Source organism: Podarcis liolepis (assembly GCF_965112155.1).
Source record: "Podarcis liolepis genome assembly, chromosome: 10".
NCBI lineage: Eukaryota > Metazoa > Chordata > Lepidosauria > Squamata > Lacertidae > Podarcis > Podarcis liolepis.
The window spans coordinates 68,300,019-68,314,457 of NC_139562.1; the positions used below are offsets into that span (position 1 = coordinate 68,300,019).

At 44.0% G+C, this 14,439-nt stretch overlaps 1 protein-coding gene across 1 annotated transcript in view; it reads right to left on the bottom strand.

Moving 5' to 3' along the window:
• LHFPL3 (LHFPL tetraspan subfamily member 3) overlaps positions 1-14,439 on the bottom strand; it is a gene marked incomplete at its 5' end in the record, with an annotated part of 263,325 nt that overhangs the window by 86,160 nt on the left and 162,726 nt on the right. The window contains one exon of the mRNA XM_083464317.1: positions 8,908-9,144. Coding sequence (XP_083320443.1) covers positions 8,908-9,144 — 237 coding nt within the window. The remainder of the gene's footprint in view (positions 1-8,907; positions 9,145-14,439) is intronic.

The following is a 14,439-nucleotide window of genomic DNA, read 5'->3' on the forward strand; positions in this document are numbered from 1 at the left end:
TCAAAAAATAATTTATTTTAAAGTCCAAATCCTCTACTCACGGGTTGCTTCTTTTCAGGTCCGAATTTAAGGAAACAAGTCAGCGCTCTTCAGCCATGGCACACGGCTTCGCTCCGCTGGGGTAGCGGTCTACTCTCAGCACCACGCCACTCTCCGTATCCTCTCCGTAGCCTTTAAAAAGGCTCTTCGTGGATCGGGGAGGGCGCTTAAGGTGTCCACCGAGTCACCAGGTCCTCAGGCATCCGCGCCTGAGGTTTTTGAGGGTCCCCGCGTCGCCGTCGCGGCAGGACCCGTCCCCAGCGGAGCCGATTCCCTCCGGAGCTCGGAGGGAATCCGCCATTAGCTGTCCGCGCCAACCCGGAAGTTCGTATTTCCTTTCTGCTTACCACACTGAACTAGGATTGAAAGGCATCCCAGAAAAAGGGTGAGAAGGTTAAAAAAAAAACTATCCCTGGCAATGTAACCTAATGCATGCCTATTCAGAAGTCCCACTGGGTCTTACTCCTAGGTAAGCATGTAATAGGATTATAACCAACATGCATTTTGCATCCCTATCCCTAACATTTGTGTTAAACCTCAATAAATGAAGCTGAGTACCAGTAAATTAGAGGCTCGCGAAACTGGTGTTAACACAGAGATTTCCCCCTTTATATTAAAGCTATTTGTACTAGGATAGCGGTGAACCAGCATAGTTCCAGGAAGGCAACCATCTATTTTGAACTTTTGGTGTTTAAAATAGAAATGTTAGCAGCATCTTTCAATTCACAGTGAAGTCTGCTTCTGGGGACAAGTTGATTATTTCTGGCAATAAAGAGCACATGCTTGGCATGTAAAATGTCCACGTTCAGCCACTGGTATCTCCAGGTAGGACTGGAAAAGACTCCTACCTGTGGTCCTGGAAAATGGCAGCCACTCAGCAGAGACAATACTTATCAAGACGGACCAATGGTGTGACATGATATAAGACAACTTTCTATGCTCTGAGCTGGCCTTAAGTTAAGTCATTCTCTTTTAGCCTTAGTCCACCTCTATCACGTAGGGAGAAATATGTGTCTACATTATGGGACTTTCCAAGGATCAAAAGATAATGCATGTGAAGGTGCTTTGAACAATCTAAAGTTCTGCAGAAACAGCTATTGTGACTGTCCTCTATCTTCTTATATGCCCAAATCTTCTCCTGATCTGCCCACCTATATATCATGGGGGAAGGGGAGGTTCAGTCACCTTCAGAGATAATAATAATAATAATTTATTATTTGTACCCCGCCCATCTGGCTGGGTTTCCCCAGCCACTCTGGGCGGCTTCTAATGAAGATGAAAAATACACTAAAATGTCACATATTAAAAACTTCCCTGAACAGGGCTGCCTTCAGATGTCTTCTGAATGTCAGGTAGTTGTTTATCGCTTTGACATCTGATGGGAGGGCGTTCCACAGGGCGGGCGCCACTACCGAGAAGGCCCTCTGCCTGGTTCCCTGTAACTTGGCATCTCGCAGTGAGGGAACCGCCAGAAGGCCCTCGGAGCTGGACCTCAGTGTCCGGGCAGGACGATGGGGGTGGAGACGCTCCTTCAGATATACTGGACCGAGGCCGTTTAGGGCTTTAAAGGTCAGCACCAACACTTTGAATTGTGCTCGGAAACATACTGGGAGCCAATGTAGGTCTTTCAAGACCGGTGTTATATGGTCTCGGCGGCCGCTCCCAGTCACCAGTCTAGCTGCTGCATTCTGGATTAGTTGTAGTTTCTGGGTCACCTTCAAAGGTAGCCCCACGTAGAGCGCATTGCAATAGTCCAAGCGGGAGATAACCAGAGCATGCACCACTCTGGCGAGACAGTCTGCAGGCAGATAGGGTCTCAGCCTACGTACCAGATGGAGCTGGTAAACAGCTGCCCTGGATACAGATTTGACCTGTGCCTCCATGGACAGCTGTGAGTCCAAAATGACTCCCAGGCTGCGCACCTGGTCCTTCAGGGGCAGTTACCCCATTCAGGACCAGGGAATCCTCCACACCTACCCGCCTCCTGTCCCCCCAAAACAGTACTTCTGTCTTGTCAGGATTCAACCTCAATCTGTTAGGTTGTTTTCACCCTTTCATTATTTGATTCAAACCTCCTACATCTCCTAAAACACTTTTGTAGTTCCGAGGCTCACTGTGGAGATCCAGCTGTGGAACGTGACTGTGTTCCCCACATATCTGGACTATGGAGATCAGAAACATAAATAAAACCCAACTGATCTCCAAAATTAGGGAAGCTTAAATATACCGCTAAGAACCATGAGGTTGTTCTTCACAGTTTGATGCATTCCAAAGGCTTTAAGGTTGCGCCTCGCCTCACAACTTGAAACGTGTTCTGACCTTCCCAGTGGGCGAGAAGAGCAGCGTGAGTGGAAATGTCCGTGTGTATGTTGTTTCCCTACCTGCCCAGATGAAATGTCCCTCTTCGTTCCTTATGGGAGCAGAGTGGCTGCCATAGAAACCAGGAACCACATCAGACCTAACCATGTGGGGTGCCATTTGTCTGAAGCATCAGTTGGGTAAATTTAGTCAACCTTTGTTTTTGGAAGCAGCAGCTAAAAAAAGCACACAACCCTGATACAATTCAGTGGAACGGATTAAGAAACAACGACTCACACCCAGCTTACACTATAAAAACTCCAGGCAAATAAAATGGTACCACAGCTAAAATGATTTTGGAACTGGTGCCAATGAGCATCAACCAAGAAGGCTCTCTTCAGTCGCATCTCTGACATCAAATGGAAACAGAGGGGGCAGATAACATGAGGAATGTTTGGGCAATGTGCGTGTAAGTGTAGCACGATGGACTCCTTTTCTTCAACCTTGATTCAGTAGGTTCAGTAGGTCTTTGTGATGGGGCCCAGTGAATGGTCTGTTGAGTACCTGGCAGAAACTGCAGAGTTGCTGAAGCCAAGATGCTCTTCAGACCTCACCAATGTCTTAAATGGGAGACTGCTATGAATCCCATCTAACACTGGGATGTAAAGGAATATATGTCTATCAGACCCTGTAGCCATCAAGTCCAAATCTTTACCTTGAAGCTGAACCCTCCAAACCCTCCCCCATACCCAGTTCACTCCCCAGCAAGTCCTTGGGACCAAATTCAGGACAGTCATCAAGGTGTGTCTGTGTGTGCCTGAATGTGTGGGGCACCCTAATATTTCAGACACCCTTGCACAGTTCACAGGAATCCTTTGATGTGTGCTTAGAACAGGAAACCTGACTCTGACACATTCACAGTGCCTCAGGCTCAGGCTCAATATTTTAAAAATCCCGATATTTATAATCCAGGGCTCATTCTCAACTGTCTTGCCACTTCCGAAGGCTTTGTAGTCAAATTTAGAGCCTTTGTGAAGAGATAACATTTTTCAAGAGCTTAATAACTCACACAGCAATGCTACCCGTGAGGAAGTGCAACAGTAAATAACTCGTGCTTCCCAAGCATTGCAATGGGGGCAGCTACTCAGATTATTTGGTTAAGCCCCTGCCTTAGAGATTAACTGTTATTATTTTAGCTGTTTGAATGAGGAGTTCAGGGGAAAGTGGGAGAACAGCAGCATTAGTACGCAAAAGCCTGTGGACTTGGCTGCATCCTAAATAAATAAACAAAAGGCAAACTGTTCCGATTCATTATGACTTTAAACAACCACAACCACATTCCATCGACAGACAGAACAGCACAACAAGAAAGTGTGCTGTTATTCAGTCTTCAGTTAACCAAGTGTTTAGTCATAGGAGCTAGTGTTACCTTGAACAAATCATTCAAGATGCAAACAGGGATAGCTCAGTTGGTTAGAGCACAGTGCTGATAACGCCAAGGTTGCAGGTTTGATCCCCATATGGGACAGCTGCATATTCTGGCATTGCAGAGGGTTGGACTAGGCTAGGTTGATAAATAGAACAGTATTGAAATGCCAACAAAGGTCCGTATAGTTAAAGCTATGGTTTTCCCAGTAGTGATGTATGGAAGTGAGAGCTGGACCATAAAGAAGGCTGATCGCCGAAGAATTGATGCTTTTGAATTATGGTGCTGGAGGAGACTCTTGAGAGTCCCATGGACTGCAAGAAGATCAAACCTCTCTATCCTTAAGGAAATCAGCCCTGAGTGCTCACTGGAAGGACAGCTCGTGAAGCTGAGGCTCCAATACTTTGGCCACCTCATGAGAAGAGAAGACTCCCTGGAAAAGACCCTGATGCTGGTAAAGATGGAGGGCACAAGGAGAGGGGGATGACAGAGGACGAGATGGTTAGATGGTGTTCTCAAAGCTACCAGCATGAGTTTGACCAAACTGCGGGAGGCAGTGGAAGACAGGAGTGCCTGGCGTGCTCTGGTCCATGAGGTCACGAAGAGTCGGACATGACTAAACGACTAAACAACAACAATGTACAGATAGTGGCTTAATCCAAAGCTCTGAGACCCTTAGATGGGGTGGGATAAATGGCTGCCCATGCATAAATATAAACCCATTTCTGTATACATTATGCATATTTGAGGAGACATGTATAAGTCTTATGTATTTAGTTCTCCTGCTTTACTCTTTTGCATGATTTATTTGCCAACTTGGACGGCTTTAAACAAGGACTAGACAAAGAAGCGAGAAAATCGAGAGATCAAAAAAGTCTACACAGTGTTGGTTTGCTACATTAAAGTAAATCAGTTGTAATGAGGCATTTCATCTGCTACTTTTATCATTCTGGCACTGTATGAACAAGGCCCATCTCCAAATAAACTTATTTTGGCAATTATATTTAACAGCATTCCTTTTGCTTGCAAATTTCATCATCATTGCATTCTCCCAAGCTTTCCCCAGTCATTCTGTGAAGTGTTGGGGGGTTCTTATTCTAAATGCTTCTAAGAATATAGCAGAAAATGCCCATGTGCTTATTTAGTATATCTTTCTAACCATGAGAACTAGAAATCTGCTGCCTTTTGAAAGCAATTGTTTTTAGAAAGCAATTCGAATACCACATTGTGGATCTTTTTTTGGCAGCTCCCAAAGAACTACTTTCCAGCAAAGAGTTGCTCATGAATCAGCCTGAAGTTTTTGGCCAAGTAAGCCAAAACTGCACACAAAAAATTGTGCAAGAAGGTTGGGAAAAGTCAATGATGAAAGAACCCTGAGTTGTAAGCTCCTTTTTAGGATGCCGCAGTGTCTGATCCAAACCCAATCACGCAATTCGAACTGAGAGGGTTAAGCACAGTTCCAAGTCTACATTTACTTTCAGTGCACAGATTTTCTTTGGAATCAGAGCTTGGATTTTTTGTTGCAGTTTTCTGTACCTGAGATCCCCACAATATCATGACCACAAAGTGCCATCCAGAATACCCTAGATGGATTAAAAATCACAGTCTTTCACCATTCTCTGCTTTCTGCTACATGGATATCAGTAAAGGCCAGATGTTGTGTTTCTTCATTCCTTTTTGGTGGCCTTTCAGCCATAATGCTCAAACCAGAACAGGAAACTGACTTTGTGTTTCATGTTAAGGGGGATATGAGCTGAGCAGTACTGTGCACATTCACCAGGCCTCATGGAGAATGTGTACATAATCCTTCCATGAAGTGGGAATTGTGCACATTTCCCAGGCAATAAAGATAATCTTCAGCACACCTTGAAAAATACGTATATATAGACCGAATTTTGTTCATTCTTTTAAAAACCAATAAATACTTTCTTTTCTTTTTTCATTTATGCATTTTACATGTCTTAGTACATCAGTTATTGTCATTGTTTATCTTACAGTCTTTGACTTCCATGCACACCCCTCTGCGGGGTCTTAATTAGTTCTTGTTAAGCTGCATCTCCTTAATGACCACCCTTCTTCTGCTTATTTTAACTGCTGCTCATATATCTAACCCCACTTGGAAATTTATCTGATTGTAATATTTCTTTAAATATTCGCCAAAGTATTCCCATTCTTCTTTTATATCCGACTCATCCTGATTTCTTATCTTTGCAGTCAACATTGCTAGCTCCACATATTCTATTAGCTTATTTTGCCAGTCTATTTTTGTGAGACTTTTTTTGTCCTTCCACGTTTGAACATAAATTATTCTGGCTGCTCTTATTGTGTAGAGGAAAAGACTAAGTACTTTCTTAGATATTTCCCCCTCTACTATACTCAATAAGAACATCTCTGGTTTCTTGGGAAATGAGACACTGAACATCTTTTTCAGTTTTGAGTATATCTTCTCCCGATACTCTTTGGCTTTCTTACAGCCCCACCACATGTGTATAAATGTCCCTTCAATCTCTTCACATTTCCAACATAAATTGGTTTCCTTTTTATACATTTTTACAAATTTACTAGGGGTGAGGTACCATCTATATATCACCTTTTGTAGGTTCTCCTTTACGGTATAGCATGCCGGGAAGTTTATTGTGGTTTTCCACAGTTGTGTCCTAGGTCAATTGTCCGTTGGATCATAGAGGTCTTTGTTATTTCTTCCTTAGTCTCCCCACTCTAATAAGATTTTATAAATTTTTGAAACTAGTTTTATTTGTTGCCCAATAAGACTTTTTTGAGTTCTGAGTTTTCCTCAGAAAATCCTCTTTCTTTGTCTTCCCTAAATATCTCATTTAATTGGAAATACTGGACCCAGTCTTTGATCCAGTTTTGTATGTCTTCTCTCTTTTTTAAAATAAAAAAATTCCTTCCAGTAGCACCTTAAAGACCAACTAAGTTAGTTCTTGGTATGAGCTTTCGTGTGCATGCACACTTCTTCAGATACACTGAAACAGAAGTTGCCAGACCCTTCTATATAGTGAGAAGGTGGGGAGGGGTATTACTCAGAAGGGTGGTGGGAATGGGAGATTGGCAAATAGCTGAGATGAGCCTGTTGACGACTCTTAACGACTGTAATAGGTCTTACAGGAAAAGGCAAGGGGTGAGACCTATTACAGTCGTTAAGAGTCGTCAACAGGCTCATCTCAGCTATCTGCCAATCTCCCATTCCCACCACCCTTCTGAGTAATACCCCTCCCCACCTTCTCACTATATAGAAGGGTCTGGCAACTTCTGTTTCAGTGTATCTGAAGAAGTGTGCATGCACACGAAAGCTCATACCAAGAACTAACTTAGTTGGTCTTTAAGGTGCTACTGGAAGGAATTTCTTTATTTTGACTATGGCAGACCAACACAGCTACCTATCTCTTTTTAAAGTTTGGTTTCCCGTATTTGAATTCTATAATATCTTTAAAGGTACCCCAATCTCCTTTAATGTTGGTCTTCTTTACTGATAGCACTTCTATAGGTGATAACCATCGTGGCGTTTTCCTTTCTAAAAGGTCTTTATTCCTTATCCAAATGCATTTTGTTCATTCTCTGGGCATTAACCATATTCCCTAGCAGGCCTTGGAAAATGTGCGTATCCTGGCAAGCTTTTCACCACCTTCAGCTGTTCTCCAGTCAGCAGCACAAGGGGGTAGGTCACAGCAAGAAGAAAGTGTTAAACCTTCTCTCCCCCTCCCCTGCCACCTCCTGTGAGGCTCTTAAACTTAGGAAAAATCTCAATAGGAGCATGGGGAGATGGTAACTGTAGCCCATGACATCTGGAGGGCAGCATGATGGCTAACCTTGGAGTAGACAATATGGGGGTGAAATAAACTAATAGACCTAGGCAGGTTTGTCTATCCTTGGTTGCTATCCTAGGAGATGAAAGGTTTTCTTACAGTGTTGTTAAAAATAAACAAAAATTGCATTTTCTAATAATTGTTTTTTAAAAGCTATATTTGATATATCCATCATCCACCTAAAGCAACTAAGACTAAAACTCTCTCTCTCTATATATATTTTACTGTATTTAGCTGGCCCAAGACATTTTGGCACTTGAAGTGAACCACAAAAATGACACCTCTCTCCCCACCAGGGAAGAATGTGGGAGTCAAGATCTACACCTCAAACAAGGGGAAGAAATTAAGGTCTGCAGGGGGATCTGCTGCCCTGTGGATCCTGCTGCTTGAGGTGGTCCCTTCACCTTGTCTCATGGGCGGGCCGGGCCCTGCACACTGAATTCGGCAGGAACTGCTTTTGCGGATTGTGCGATAAAAGACTTGTCCGGGGAAGCGCAATGCAATTAGGCAGAACAAGGACTACAACCTTGTTTCCAAGCATAATTCAAAGTGCTGGTGTTGACCTTTAAAGCCCTAAACAGCCTCGGCCCAGTATACCTGAAGGAGCGTCTCCACCCCCATCGTTCTGCCCGGACGCTGAGGTCCAGTGCCGAGGGCCTTCTGGCGGTTCCCTCATTGCGAGAAGCAAAGCTACAGGGAACCAAGCAGAGGGCCTTCTCGATAGTGGCACCCGCCCTGTGGAACGCCCTCTCATCAGATGTCAAAGAGAGAAACAACTACCTGACATTCAGAAGACATCTTAAGGCAGCCTTGTTCAGGGAAGTTTTTAATGTGTGACATCTTAGTGTACTTTTGGTCTTTGTGGAAGCCGCCCAGAGTGGCTGGGGAAACCCAGCCAGATGGGCGGGGTACAAATAATAATATTATTATTATAATCAGCTCTGAGATCTGCTGAGTTCACCAGCATGTAGTGCCCTCCTCCACAGTCTACATCACCATCACTGCTCCCTTGTGTGCTTTTCTTTGCCCTCCGAGGCAGAGTAACACCCCTTTGGGCAGCAGCACACAGGAACAGGAATTACACGGGAACTTTTCCCACTCAGCCAGAGCCTGAAGAGCATGAAAGGGGAAGGAAGGGGAGAAGCCAAAAGGCGCCATTTGACAAGGTCAATAATACTAAGGACCAGTTCTTTAACATGGATGGGGGATAACTTATGAGCAAGCGCCAGTCTTTACGCAGACAATGGAGATGGTTGTTTTTAAGTGCTTTCCCTTGCCGTTCAGAGTAACACAGCCTCCCAAAGCCGTTCCTCCTACCTTTGTTTTCCAGCTTGAGTTCCTCTGCTAGTAAGCTGTCCTGTCTATTGCCAAGTACAAATGCCAAGAAGGAAAGGATCAGGGCATCCAGGATTCCAATGATGGCCAGAATGTATGCCCAGCGGATTGAACAAGCCCCCAATCTGTACTTGTCTGTCTTTTCACCACACATCCGTTTCACCTCCTTTGCATCCCAGCCATCAGGATAAATCATACAGCCCAGGACAAGACAGGCAGCTGGGAAAAGAAAGAAAGAGGAATAAAGAGAATGACAGAACAATCACATGGCTGAAGTTTATATCTCACAACTATTCCCATATTCAGTTATGAAAATGTCTCTACATTGCAATGCAAACCTTCGTAACCTGCTTATGTCCAAGACAACCACAACATATCCACTGTGCAGAAAATTATGATGCTGCTCAGAAACTTGAAGTTTTATGAACTTTTTGGGGGGCTGGTGGGTAGGAAACCTGCACCCTTAACAACTTCTTTTGCTTATTCTCAGACTATGGGGAAAGAGTTGGGGCTGCAAGACAAGCAGGGAAGTTGCTACATCCATTCGTAATGCGGAGCAAATTGACATACTGTAAATTTAAAGTCTGTGGAGCAAATAAAGAGATCCACCTTATATCCAAATGGTATCTGTATTGTGCTAATGTAAGTTTTCAACCATATACAGAAACAACAACAAATATTATGAATCTCTGGTAAAACACCCATTTAACAAGTAGTCTTTTTCAAGTTCTTACTGATGAATGAAAGCTTCTAACTCCTTGCAGCGGTGGGGAAGTTTCTAATCAGAGTCCAACTTGAATGATGAAATGCACTAAGATTTCCAGGATAGTTTTGTCTTGCAGTTCTTCCAACTTCATTAATCTTCTTCTATAAGAAAATTACTTCTGGTTTCCAACTCCCCTTCAGTATAGAAAACAAGCCGTCTGAAATGTCGCTGGCCTAGGGAAAGACTTTCCTTTCTCTACCACTTGCCTCTTGATTCATGAACCATCAGCAGACTGGTGGTCAAGAAATGATGAACACGCATCCTAAAAGCATGTCATAGATTTCCCTCAAGTCACTTTGTACCTTGTTTGCTTAACTCTTCCCTGCTTTCTGTTTCCTTGCCAAACAAAAGCAAGACCAAACAGCTGAGAGTCAAGCCAACTTCACTTGAACAAACTCACAGAGGTGATGCCTGACATTTCTGAAAGGCCTTTCCACAGCAATTCTAGCCTGTTATAATCTTGTCATCCACATTTTTGTCTCTTGCTATAATAATAATGATAACTTTATTATTTATACCCTACCATCTGGCTGTGTCTTTCCCTAGCCATACCCTTTTATGCCCAATGAAGACCTTCAGTGGTACAGTGGTACTTCGGTTTACGAACTTAATCCATTCTGGAAGTCTGTTCTTAAACCGAAACTGTTCTTAAACCGAGGTGTGCTTTCCCTAATGAGGCCTCCCGCCGCCAGTGCCCTTCCACTGTTCAGCTTCCGTTTGTAGACCAAGGTAAAGTTCGCAAACTGGGACACTACTTCCGGTTTTGCGGAGTTCATACACCGAATAGTTCATAAACAGGGCTGTTCTTAAACCGAGGTACCACTCACTGCACTAGGAATTCCCCACAATTCCTGCATAAAAAGGGAAGCTTCTATTGGGCCACTTCCACAGACCTCACATCCAGCACAAAGAGCTGAAGTACAAGGTACTTCAACTCCTATATTTATTTTGTTGCTCATTGATGTTTAAATTACAGTGGTGCCTCGCAAGACGAAATTAATTCGTTCTGTGAGTTTTTTCGTCTTAGGAAGCACGGTTTCCCAAAGTCTCCAAAATCACCAAAGTCTTCAAAAACCTCAAAAAAGGCTACCATACCGCGTGCTATGAGTTGCTCCTCGAAGTCACCCTGGGTATTAACGGTTTTAAGAAAAAGGAAACAAACTTGCAAGACGTTTTCGTTTTTTTCATTTTTCGAAGCAAGCCCATAGGGAAATTCGTCTTGCGAAGCAACTCAAAAAACAAAAAACTCTTTTGTCTTGCGAGTTTTTTGTCTTGCGAGGCATTCGTCTTGCGAGGTACCACTGTATTAAAAATCCTAAATTAGTGTGGGGTGTTTTTCTTGCATAATTGTCACAACCACTGAAAGTGAACAGAGTATGTCACACAGAACAAAAGACACACCTTTGCTTTGTATGTTAATTTGGTTTGCTTGGAAGAGTGAATAGATGTTAGGTATGAAAATACGGTTAAGAAAATTCAGTGTTATTTTTCGGCAGCTGCTTACATTGTATGCCTCGAACACTGTAGAAATAATAATTCAGAAGCAATAATTAACCTGAAATCATGTGGAAGAGAAAAGCAGGCGGTTGTCCACCTTACTTACAATTAAAATGAACTTACACAGTTTTTTGAAAACAAAATATCAGTTACGTTGAAATTAACTCATAGGATTCCATCTTCAGAATGCAGTACCAGGAAAAGGAGCCCCATCAGTTTAATGCAGTATTTAATAAATGTTATGAGAATTAGCAGTCTTCACATGCAAAAAATAAATTAGAACCAAAGTACACGTGTACACTCTTAAATAAGATTACCTAGGCACAGTTTTCATTTGGCATGCTAGGAAGCACAGGCGAGTATTTGAGAGGCAGTCCCAGAAAGGTTTCATTTATCAGTTATAAGATCATAAGATCTTTAAAGCAGAAGGGATACTTATAAAATCTACCTATCATTTTTATTTGAAAGGGTAGATTTTGACTTTTTAATCCTTCCCAGAGGACCAGGAAATTTTCTGTGCAAGCAATCTCATCCTTTTTTGCCTGACTGCCATTTTCACAGTTTGTTCACTGCTGCCATGGTTTAGTACAGAAACGTGGCGGATGTGATGGGCTGGCAGGAAGAAGAGTAGGAGTGGCAGCTGTCAGTGAAAGGTGTGTCACACATCCACTATGGCAGGTGTATTGTTGGATTCTCAAGCCTATATCAGAGGAACTGGCCACTTTCCAGGCACCCGGCTTGATTTCCTTGTTGACCTCCCTGTCTGCGTTTCCCAGCAGGATACAGGCTAGGTCACTATCGGCGATCCTACTCAAGCGTGAGAAGAACACACCACTCTTCCCTCCTCCCTGCCTCCCCCAGGGAGGGGAATAGACAGAAATGTATTTACATGTCTTTATTTCTGTCTTTGCAGCAGTACAGAGAAACGCGTCTGCTCTCATCAGACTCCAACAGCAGAGAGACAAACTCCACCCCTGTACTTCCAGTACAGGTCAAATGACACTCTGAGCTAACATCCGGTGCTCAGCACAGTGAATAGACTGCCCCTTTGTTCCCACGGTACAGTCCCAAACATCAACACCCTGTTTTGCATTCCAGCCAGCTGCAGTTCGCTGCCGCATCGCTCCTTTTCCGTAACATGTATGTGCCTTTAAGATACACATCTCTAGCCCCCACTGCTCTCCTTTGAAGTGGGGATATCACATCTTTCCTGCTGATATTTGAATCCACAAACTGAGCAATCATTTACAATATCCTCCCTGTCAAGGAAAACTGGGCAATTTCTGTGTTTATTGACACCATTTCCCCCCAACTTACCAAAATAAATAATGCTACTTTCCTGTTTACATGCAAATCAACCTAGGGATTTGATTTGGTGGATTTATTATATTTCTATGCTGCTTTTCAGTCAAATGAATCTCAAAGTGGCTTACGAGCAATAAATAACAAAACCATCTGTGTATCTGAAGAAGTGTGCATACACAAAAGCTTATACCAAGAACAAACTTAGTTGGTCTCTAAGGTGCTACTGGATATTTTTTAAATTTTTTTATATATATTTTGAGTGAGTCAGACCAACACGACTATGTACCTGAATCTAGTAACAAAACCATGATAGAACATAACAGAACATCACAAATACAGCATATATTGTACAGAATAAATAACAAATTTTCAGCAAAACAATTACAAACTATAAAGCACTGTTAACAGAGCAACAACTAAAACATAATCTAAACACTGTAGCTAAAGCAAAAGTCATATTATATGGTGCATTTATAATCTATAAAACAATATTAACAACATTAACAAAATAGCACACGAAAGATAAACTAAACACTGTTAAGTTCATACACACAATCTCCATACATGGGCAAAATACACATACACATAATGCCCATGGCAGCAACTTCCTTCTGAAGGTTCCTCAGATTCGAGGGGGTACAGCAGTGGTGAAACCAACTACCCCCTGATGGCAAACAGAGTCTCTCTCCCCTCTCAGTTCTTCTGGAAGCAGCGCCCTTATGAAGGCACCTAGGGCTGGAGGCTGGGGCAAGGCAGGTGGAAAAAGCCATTACCTGCTGGCCAACATAGTTTCTGGCTGAACCCACTGGCTTTGTTTGCAGGCCCATGTGGACAAGATCTCTTCCGCTGTTCACCCCTGTCCCCTCACTACTTGCCAAGCTGGCAAGAGCCAAAATGTCAACATTACTTTGCGGATGCTTTGTCAAGCTATGAACAGCAGCCGATGCACTGACGTTGCCGCCACCGGGCCTTGATCAGTTCTTGCCACAAGTGCAGAATATGGGCCACCAACTTCTTCAGACTAGGAGACACAGGTGCTTGTTAAGTTGCACTCTAATAAAGACAAATTAGCCTGAGATACGGTTTTGTCTTGGCTTGCCAGCGGTTTCTCAGATAAGAGGACTTAGCTGAGGCTGTTAGCTGACAAAACACATCAATCCACTGAATTAAGGGGGGGAAGTCTGAGACTTCAGCTCCGCAGACGGTGACACACAGAATGGCCCATGCAGAAACAGTCCCCGACACAAGAGTCTGAGGGCCTCCAGGCTGTCAGTATTTTGTGGGAAAGATTCAAGGATGTACCGTTTGCACAATTCAAGCAGCTTAAAGCAGTGTTTCCCAACCTTTTTTGGGCAAAGGCACACTTGTTTCATGAAAAAAATCTCGAGGCACACCACCATTACAGCCCCGTGACGTCAGCGCGCAGCGTCACGCCGGGAGGGACGCACGAAAGTGTAAGTTTCAATTTTTTCCCCTCCCCCTTGCCTTCCTTCTGTGCCAACCGCCAAAAAGCCAAGAAAAAAGCCAAGACTTTAGGGCAGCAGGTCGACACGGAAGAAGCTCCTACCTAAGGACAGGTGCGACGGCCGTGTCCTCTTCTGCCACACTTGGCAGCCCTGCCTCACGGTCGTGACTCCCATCCTGATTTCTCCCCGCAGGTCGAGCGGCACAGGCAGCCCAATGTGTCCAGCCCAGACACAAGCCCCGCTTCCCCACTCTAGATCCTGAATGCGACCAAGTGCTCTGGACTCCCGAGCAGGGTGGGAAAGAGGACTTGCATCTGGTAGCCTCCGGGCTCCTCGCCTGCTCGAGGGATGGCATTGCAGGCAAGCTGCCAGCCGTCGCCATCGCCGCCCCCTCATGCGAGTGGACCTGCCCGGAGTGGTGGGCTGGGGGAGGCTCGCTCTCTGTGGGGATGTGGCCCGCACGCATGGCCCCGCTTCCTT